This window comes from Oncorhynchus mykiss, chromosome 24 (genome assembly GCF_057628025.1).
Source record: "Oncorhynchus mykiss isolate SJ-2025 chromosome 24, ASM5762802v1, whole genome shotgun sequence".
Classification (NCBI taxonomy): Eukaryota; Metazoa; Chordata; class Actinopteri; order Salmoniformes; family Salmonidae; genus Oncorhynchus; species Oncorhynchus mykiss.
In genome coordinates this window covers 13580724-13590000 of record NC_143045.1, presented here as the reverse complement: position 1 = coordinate 13590000, position 9277 = coordinate 13580724, and the positions used below count along the sequence as shown (strand labels likewise).

Here is a 9277-nt window from a genome sequence, read left to right as displayed (position 1 = left end):
TCTTAACAGACTGCATTCCATTTTAATTCATTCAGTGTCTACTTTCTTACTTAAATAAATATTAAAGTATTTATTTATACATTTTCCATATTCCAAACAGACAAAAACAATAACATTAAACTTATTTGATCCTCTTACTTTAAAGATGTTGTAAACATCGTTTTTGTCATTGTTGGAGCCAAACCAGAATGAGCGTTTTTTCCTGTCAGGTACGGGTGGTGCTTCTAACTCCTCTGCCAGTTTAGGGACAGGTGGAGGGAGCACTTCCATCTCCTCTTTAATGATTGGAGGAAATGGTCGGCATGGGTAGGGGTCAAAGTCTTCTACCCTGTATGAATATCCAGACAACTTCTGAACAGGCAGCTGACTGAATACCTGCCGAGAGAGAAGTAATATACCTCCAGTAATACTGACTTAATAATCAGCAGCACCTTGACACGGTCAGAGCGTGATCGGTGCATGGTCAGAGCGTGGTCGGTGCATGGTCAGAGCGTGGTCGGTGCATGGTCAGAGCGTGGTCGGTGCATGGTCAGAGCGTGGTAGGTGCATGGCCAGAGCGTGGTAGGTGCATGGTCAGAGGTTATAGGGTCAGTACAAAGTTAGGACAAGGTCAGTGCATAGGATAACACCTGGGTTAAATACATACGGCTAATACTTGATCTGCACTCGATTTAGCTTGAGTGGTACAACACAACCAACTAAATAGTCCCACAAGTTGAAACTTCTAAACTTTAATTATCAGACAGTGGTTTAGACATGGTTAGAGGAAGCTAAAAATGAGCCAAATCCTATCTTGAAAAACATGGGTGCACAAAAACAATGCCAAAGGTGATGTGTTTAGTGCTTAGTGTGGTGAGTGGTGGTGGTGAGTAGTGTGGTGAGTCAATGGTCCTGGTCAAAAGTAGTGCACTACATAGGGTATAGGGAGCCATTTGGGACGCAGAACCATGGAGAACGTACAGAGTCTAGGCTGAGCTCCTGTTCAGGCTGCAGCAGCAGCACACTCTGGTCGATGGCCCTGAGAGAACACAGAGACCCTGGGTGGGCCTGGAGGCTCAGAGAGGTCTTCTCCCCTGGCAACTCCTGGAGGGACGAGAACTTCAGGGACACCTGGAGAGAAGAAAAAGGATGAGACATCACAGAAAATGTTTAAACATATCTACAGTGCCTTCAGAAAGTATTCTTAACCCTGGACTTAATCCACATTTTGTTGTGTTACAGACTGAATTCAAAATGGATTAAATATGTATTTTTTCCCCTCACCCATCCACACACACATAATGACAAAGTGAAAACACGTTATTAGAAAATGATCGCAAATGTATTTAAAATGAAATACAGAAATCTAATTTACATAAGTATTTCTCCCCCGAGTTAATACTTTGTATAAGCACCTTCGGTGGCGATTACAGCTGTGAGTATTTTTGAGTTATTGCGCACCTAGGGCTGTGGCAGTCACAAAATGTTGTCAGCCGGTGATTGTCAAGCAAATAACTGGTCGGTCTCACGGTAATTGACCATTAATGAACAAACATTTAGCATCTCCTGGCTTACATACAAAGCATAAATCCATTTTATAAAGTCTAATAAATCCATGTAATACAGTGCCTTGCGAAAGTATTCGGCCCCCTTGAACTTTGCGACCTTTTGCCACATTTCAGGCTTCAAACATACAGATATAAAACTGTATTTTTTTGTGAAGAATCAACAACAAGTGGGACACAATCATGAAGTGGAACGACTTTTATTGGATATTTCAAACTTTTTTAACAAATCAAAAACTTGGGCGTGCAAAATTATTCAGCCCCTTTACATTCAGTGCAGCAAACTCTCTCCAGAAGTTCAGTGAGGATCTCTGAATGATCCAATGTTGACCTAAATGACTAATGATGATAAATACAATCCACCTGTGTGTAATCAAGTCTCCGTATAAATGCACCTGCACTGTGATAGTCTCAGAGGTCCGTTAAAACGCAGAGAGCATCATGAAGAACAAGGAACACACCAGGCAGGTCCGAGATACTGTTGTGAAGAAGTTTAAAGCCGGATTTGGATACAAAAAGATTTCCCAAGCTTTAAACATCCCAAGGAGCACTGTGCAAGCGATAATATTGAAATGGAAGTTGTATCAGACCACTGCAAATCTACCAAGACCTGGCCGTCCCTCTAAACTTTCAGTTCATACAAGGAGAAGACTGATCAGAGATGAGGCCAAGAGGCCCATGATCACTCTGGATGAACTGCAGAGATCTACAGCTGAGGTTGGAGACTCTGTCCATAGGACAACAATCAGTCGTATATTGCACAAATCTGGCCTTTATGGAAGAGTGGCAAGAAGAAAGCCATTTCTTAAAGATATCCATAAAAAGTGTTGTTTAAAGTTTGCCACAAGACACCTGGGAGACACACCAAACATGTGGAAGAAGGTGCTCTGGTCAGATGAAACCAAAATTGAACTTTTTGGCAACAATGCAAAACGTTATGTTTGCGTAAAAGCAACACAGCTGAACACACCATCCCCACTGTCAAACATGGTGGTGGCAGCATCATGGTTTGGGCCTGCTTTTCTTCAGCAGGGACAGGGAAGATGGTTAAAATTGATGGGAAGATGGATGGAGCCAAATACAGGACCATTCTGGAAGAAAACCTGATGGAGTCTGCAAAAGACCTGAGACTGGGACAGAGATTTGTCTTCCAACAAGACAATGATCCAAAACATAAAGCAAAATCTACAATGGAATGGTTCAAAAATAAACATATCCAGGTGTTAGAATGGCCAAGTCAAAGTCCAGACCTGAATCCATTCGAGAATCTGTGGAAAGAACTGAAAACTGCTGTTCACAAATGCTCTCCATCCAACCTCACTGAGCTCGAGCTGTTTTGCAAGGAGGAATGGGAAAAAATGTCAGTCTCTCGATGTGCAAAACTGATAGACATACCCCAAGCGACTTACAGCTGTAATCGCAGCAAAAGGTGGCGCTACAAAGTATTAACTTAAGGGGGCTGAATAATTTTGCACGCCCAAGTTTTTGATTTGTTAAAAAAGCTTGAAATATCCAATAAATGTCGTTCCACTTCATGATTGTGTCCCACTTGTTGTTGATTCTTCACAAAAAAATACAGTTTTATATCTTTATGTTTGAAGCCTGAAATGTGGCAAAAGGTCGCAAAGTTCAAGGGGGCCGAATACTTTCGCAAGGCACTGTACATTAATAATAATAACCAAACCTCAGAAACATTCAATATCGTCTTGGTAAGCAACTCCAGTGTAGAAATAGCCTTGTTTTAAGATATTGTCCTGCTGAAAGGTGAATTTGTCTCCCAGTGTCTGTTGTAAAGCAGACTGAACCAGGTTTTTGTCTAGGATTTTGCCTGTGCTTATAGCTGTATTCTGTTTCTTAGCTGATGACAAGCATTGTATTGGTTTTGCCCCAAACACAACGCTTCATATTCTTTGCATTATTCTTTTGCAGTATTATTACTTAAGTGCCTTCTTGTAAACAGGATGCAGGTTTTGGAATACTTTTATTCTGTTCAGGCATCCTTCTTTTCACTCTGTCATTTAGGTTAGTATTGTAGAGTCTCTGAGCAGTTCGTTCCTCTCCGGCAACTGAGTTAGGAAAGACACCTGTATCTTTGTAGTAAAGCCTAATTAATAACTTCACCATGCTCATAGGGATTGTCAGCATCTGTTACCAATTGGTGCCCTTCTTTGAGAGGCACTGGAAAACCTCCCTGGTCTTTGTAGTTGAATCTGTGTTTGAAATTCACTGCTCAACTGAGGGACCTTACAGATAATTGTATATGTGGGGTACAGAGTTGGGGTAGTCATTCAAAAATCATGTTAAACAATATTATTGAACACGGAATGAGTCCATGCAACTTATTATGTGATTTATTAAGCACATTTTTACTCCTGAACTTATTTAGACTTGCCATAACAAAGGGGTTGAATACTTACTGACTTAATAAGACATCAGCTTTTCCTCTTTTATTCATTTCTAAAATGTTCTACAAACAAAATTCCACTTTGACATTACGGGGTACTGTCTGTAGATCAGTGGACAAAATCTAAATTAAATCAATTTTAAATTCAGGCTAACCCAACAAAATGTAGGGAAAATAAAGGGGTGTGAACGTTTTCTGACGGCACTGTATACTAGCATACATGTCCAACACATTGGTTCATTTCAAGTACAGTAGCATACTGATGTGAATATTGGAATAAAGCCCACACAACATAATAAATGCTAGGGGGATAGAAACAGGCCCGACGAACATGATGATCAAAGAGGAGCCGTTGAAGCATTTCATATCATAGTCTGATGCAAAGTCATTTTGGAAATTGATAGTGCACATGTTGCCCCAATATACAGTATATACATGGCTCAGGCTCTCTGATGAGACATTTTGACATCTCATGTGGCTGGCAAAAGATGCCGAGTTGCCTACCTCGTTTTTTAGGCAGAGGTGAATGGGGAAGTCTCGGCTGTCTGCTACTGCCTCCCCATCAGGCAACACGGTGTACACCACTACCTGGGCAAAAGGGGTCAGCTCAGGCATCCGCTGCAGCGAGAGAGTCAGCTCCCCTTGGTTTACTAAAATGAGAGATGGACAATGGGATTGCCATTAAGTCACCGTAAACCACCAATCATCCAATACGAACATTGTGTTCTCTGATTAGCGTATGAACTTGAAATATACTGTGCAGTAAGAGCTGGTATTGAAGATGTAATCTGGATGATTGAATCCTGTCGTGTCAGCTTTTTATCCCATGACAGCTTAATGCCATTAGGCATGTTCTCTAATCAAGTGGGGTTCTGAGAAGTTCTAATGAAAAACGGCAAGAAACATTCGGTAGAATCCAAGTCCAATGTATTTACCTTTTCCTTCTGTAACAGTCACCGGAAGATGGCCGTGCTGCTGAATGCTGCCTCTAGATATAACCTGGGACAGCCAGGTGGCAGCATCAACATTAATAACCAGAGAGTGACCCAGGGAGACTGGAACATTGGCTAAAACTGGGAGATCTGCTAGCAAATATCTTGAAGTTAATGCATTATTGAAGTGTAAAATGACTGAATATCACCAATGATTAACTTTTCAACTGCATGTAAAGTACTGTACGGTTTGCCCGAGCCATTCTCAAAATATTTCCAGACGCAACACAATATGACAATCAAATACCGAAGTAAGTAAAATGTATATCCTAAAGCCACAGACAAAGTGTAAAAATCATGTTAGGTTGTATTTTGAGTGAAACAGCCCTTTAATCTTACCAGATAGAAAAAGTCCAGGGTCGTCTGTCCCTTTTTCAGCTCCACCCCTTGGATGATGTAGTGAGCAAGAACAATACCGTCCTTCTCACAGGAGAACTTCCCTTCGCCCTGCATTATCTTCACAAAGCTTTTGCTCTTAGAATAAAATTTTCTTGTGAAGTGGTAATCGGATGAATATTCTGGTCTACGCACACCCTGCACGTACGGATAATCCTCCTCAGCCTTTTGATAACGAGCCTGGTTCAAGAAACACAGAAAATATATGAAAAATAAACAATTGTAGTAACCTTGGAGAATACATCAGGAGAAATGAATGATCTCACACAGAAAAAACAATTGAATATTTAAATAACATCATTAAATATTTATTAGAGGAAAACATGAGTGAGTGACCACTGACCGACAGAGAGACAGAATCAGAACTCCATAGAGAAGTGTCGAGAGAGAAAGAAGCAATGCCCTTGCTGTCTGTGGTGAGAGTCCAGTTCTCAGATTTGCCACTGTTTTGTAGGAAGAGATACACAGGCTCATTGGGAACGGGACTAGAGTCGGGACCGGTCACCTTGATCTGAAAACACAGGACAGGATGAATGCAGACATCCAATACACTAAATGTACACTCCCATTGCATACAAGACATCAAAAGCCTAGTTTAGACATCCAATATACTAAATGTACACTCCCATTAGTTTAGTTTAGATGCTCCAAATTACATGTTAACATTTATCACCACTTCATGTTCAAATCCATTTTTCTGAGGAAACCATTTTCTGCAGTGTTAATAAAAAGGCATTTGTTAATATAGTTTGTCCTCACCTTCCCCTCGTATGCAATTCCTGGTTTATATGCTTGGGGCACGTCCTCAAAACGAACAGTTACGATGACATTGGTGAAGCTTGCCTTGCCACTACCTTTAAGGATGACCCCTGGAGAGAACACAGGCAAGGGTCAGAGGTCAACAGTTGAGCATGTAAACACCTCTACGTTCAAGATAAGGCTCTCTCCTACCCGTTCCATATTCTTCCATCTCAGTCTCCACTTCGAAGTCGTCAAACTTTGATTCATTTAGACCGAACCGGGTCACGTCAATAATTTGGGTTGCACAACCAGTTGTGTCGGTCTAGGCAGAATGAGTACAGTTATTGTAGCTCAGCTTAAATCCGCTACGAAAACGTCTATAAACCTCAACATTTTCCCCACAGTGAGTGTTCGTCATCAAAGAATTTGGCATAACAAGAATTTAAAAAATACTTACTTTCATAAGATACAACTCGCAGATATTAATAGCATCATATAACCAGCGATATTGAATGATATTTCTGCAAACTTTCGCCGTGACAGACCCCAGCACTGGTTTTCCATAAGTGTATCTAGAAACAAAGTCAACAGAAGAAAAACAATTCAAGAATGGCAATCACGTGTTGTAAAAATAGAAACAGCTATGAACATGAGCAAGTATCAAACATGGGACAGTCTCTAAAGTAGTCTATGCAACACACAAATGAAGGCCTAATATTCTGTCCATAAAGTGTCCCAGTTTACATTATCATCTTACTGTCTATCATCTTATGCACTTACTTTCCACAAACTCTCAGTGTTGCTTGCTTGTCCAGAATAGTGATTGTTTGGGGTAGATAGACTTTGACCTCATATTTGGGTAAAACTGTAAAAAAGAAAAATACATATCAAATGTTATTTCCTCATTGTCTGTTGAACTACACCAAAAACATCATCCCTGACCACAATGGAATCACCATGTAAAAACAATATAATCTGATTTTTTTTATCCCATGCTTTTCTCTTTTTATCCCATGCCAATTTCCTCACCATATTCTTTGATGTCAAAGTTTTGGGAAGTTTGCTCTCCCTTCTCATTCCATGCAGTGATGATGTAACTTCCTTGCGTTGCCTCTGCGGACATGGGGTGGGACAGGTCCAGAATTCCACTCACTGTTGACTGGTTCAACCACTGAGCAATGCGGTTGGAGTTTGGGTCCTGTATACAGATTCATAATAGGTTGAAGGAAGGTATTTTTGTTATAGAGACAGGCGTTGTACAAAATCATGCCACAGTACATATTGGCAGGTAATACTTTTGAAGGGAGATCATGTCATTATTATTGCTCATGTTATATACAGCTTTGGTTTTTAGTTGCAATGGATTTGAATGAGTCTCACCTGAAGCTCCACTGTTAGATACTAGAAAAGAGAAACAAAACATTCAGCATTTAACATTTGTCCCAAAAAAACATTTTCAAACTTATTTTCAAATTATTTTCACAGGAGGCCTAAAGGGAACTACTATCGTGTCAGGAAATGGGTTTAAAACAAACATTTCATAACTTTCCAAAACAGTTTCTACAGTACAGGCATCTTTATCTACAGAGTTACAGTACAGAGCAGGCCTTGAGCTCATGTTGACTCAGATGCTCTGCTCAAACAGCCAGGCCAAATGAACTCTGACCACATGTTTGCTGAGCCACCTACACACACACACACACTGACCCATTAAACAAATAAAATAATAGTAGACAAAATTGGACTGCAAGAGGATGAAATCATTGCTCCATCACTTGCCTTTCTTACTCAACTACAGTGAACCTCTCCCAAACTACACCTCCCTAGAATGTTCCAAAGCTGACTAACACTCTGCTGTCCTGTTCAACCCAACTTAAATGCTTTGAAAGAGTAACTTTATTTATATTGAACAACATTGAAAGAGTAACTTACCATCTGATTGAATGACAAGAAACTGGCATCCAGCGAGACGATTCGGAACTTGACTGGAAAAGTGGTAGAAACATTTGTCTATATAGTATCTGTCTATGTACAGTATATCCATCATCCATTTCACAAATATACTGTAAAGTACATGCATAACCATCAATCAAAATCAACAGTTGGCCTAGACAAAAGGGTCAGTTTAGTACATTTACAAGTAATAACTCAGGAAGGGTCAGTTTCAGTGTTCATCAAAGATTGTATCTAACTACCTGTCTGTCCAGGTTTGTAGACTGGTTTGTCTGTCTGGAAAATGGTGAAGAACTTTTTAGGCTTGATAAGGATCTTGGTCTTTTTACTCATCTCATCCTTCCTCCCCTTGATGCTGACATGGACAGTGGCCACACTGTCAGCCTTCACTGGGGGTACCTACAATATGAAGAACAGAAGAATGGAAGCTTGGTAGAACTTCTACAATCCTCTAGCCCTTTAACCAAAGTATGTCTCTCTGACTGAGTAGCTTGAGAACAGAGGGCTTTTTGTTAAGTGCTAGATAACCTCAGCATAGCAAAGTATGATTAATATAACTGCTATTGCCTTTCATAGGTTTGATCATTTTGCATATAGCACCCAGCCTGGAATTCAAGTTGAGTTCCACATAACATGACGGAGTTACAACCAAACTATTCAAAATAAAAGACTGAAATGAATGTGTTTTGTTGAATGAATGCGCATAGGTAACTTAAAAGCTAGTAAGAATAGTACTTTATTTAGATGACAAAATGACCACAGAAGAAGAGCCAGGAGATTCTATCAACTGTAATCTTACATACACTGAGTGTACAAAACATTAAGAACAACCTGGTCTTTCCACAACACATATGAATATGTGTGAACACCAGGTGAATCCAGGTGAAAGCTATGATCCCTTATTGATGTCACTTGATAAATCCACTTCAAAAATCTGTGTAGATGAAGGGGAGGAGACAGGTTAAAGAAGGGTTTTTAAGTCTTGAGACAATTGAGACATGGATTGTGTATGTGCCCCATTCGGGGGGTGAATTGGTAAGACAAAAGATTGAAAAGATAAGTGCCTTTGAACAGGCTATGATAGTAGGTGCCAGGTGCACCAGTTAGTGTCAAGAACTGCAACGCTTCTGTGTTTTTCACACTCAACAGTTTCCTGTGTGTGATGTGTCAAGAATGGACATCCAGCCAACTTGGGCCAGCATCTCTGTGGAACCCTTGACACCTTGTAGAGCCCATGCCCTGATAAA

The 9277-nt window shown here is 40.3% G+C and overlaps 1 protein-coding gene across 3 annotated transcripts in view; it reads right to left on the bottom strand.

Annotated features, from left to right (window-relative positions):
• The window catches only part of LOC110503780 (alpha-2-macroglobulin), a 30105-nt gene that overhangs the window by 17045 nt on the left and 3783 nt on the right, over nucleotides 1-9277 (bottom strand). For all 3 annotated transcript variants that reach the window (XM_036961906.2, XM_036961907.2, XM_036961908.2), the window contains exons 3-16: nucleotides 8273-8429; nucleotides 8010-8062; nucleotides 7458-7478; nucleotides 7107-7275; nucleotides 6858-6942; nucleotides 6535-6649; nucleotides 6288-6399; nucleotides 6096-6205; nucleotides 5680-5847; nucleotides 5280-5516; nucleotides 4884-4947; nucleotides 4453-4598; nucleotides 961-1110; nucleotides 139-375 (exon numbers count right to left, since the gene is read on the bottom strand). In XM_036961906.2, the coding sequence (XP_036817801.1) occupies nucleotides 139-375; nucleotides 961-1110; nucleotides 4453-4598; nucleotides 4884-4947; nucleotides 5280-5516; nucleotides 5680-5847; nucleotides 6096-6205; nucleotides 6288-6399; nucleotides 6535-6649; nucleotides 6858-6942; nucleotides 7107-7275; nucleotides 7458-7478; nucleotides 8010-8062; nucleotides 8273-8429 (1824 nt within the window). The remainder of the gene's footprint in view (nucleotides 1-138; nucleotides 376-960; nucleotides 1111-4452; nucleotides 4599-4883; nucleotides 4948-5279; nucleotides 5517-5679; nucleotides 5848-6095; nucleotides 6206-6287; nucleotides 6400-6534; nucleotides 6650-6857; nucleotides 6943-7106; nucleotides 7276-7457; nucleotides 7479-8009; nucleotides 8063-8272; nucleotides 8430-9277) is intronic.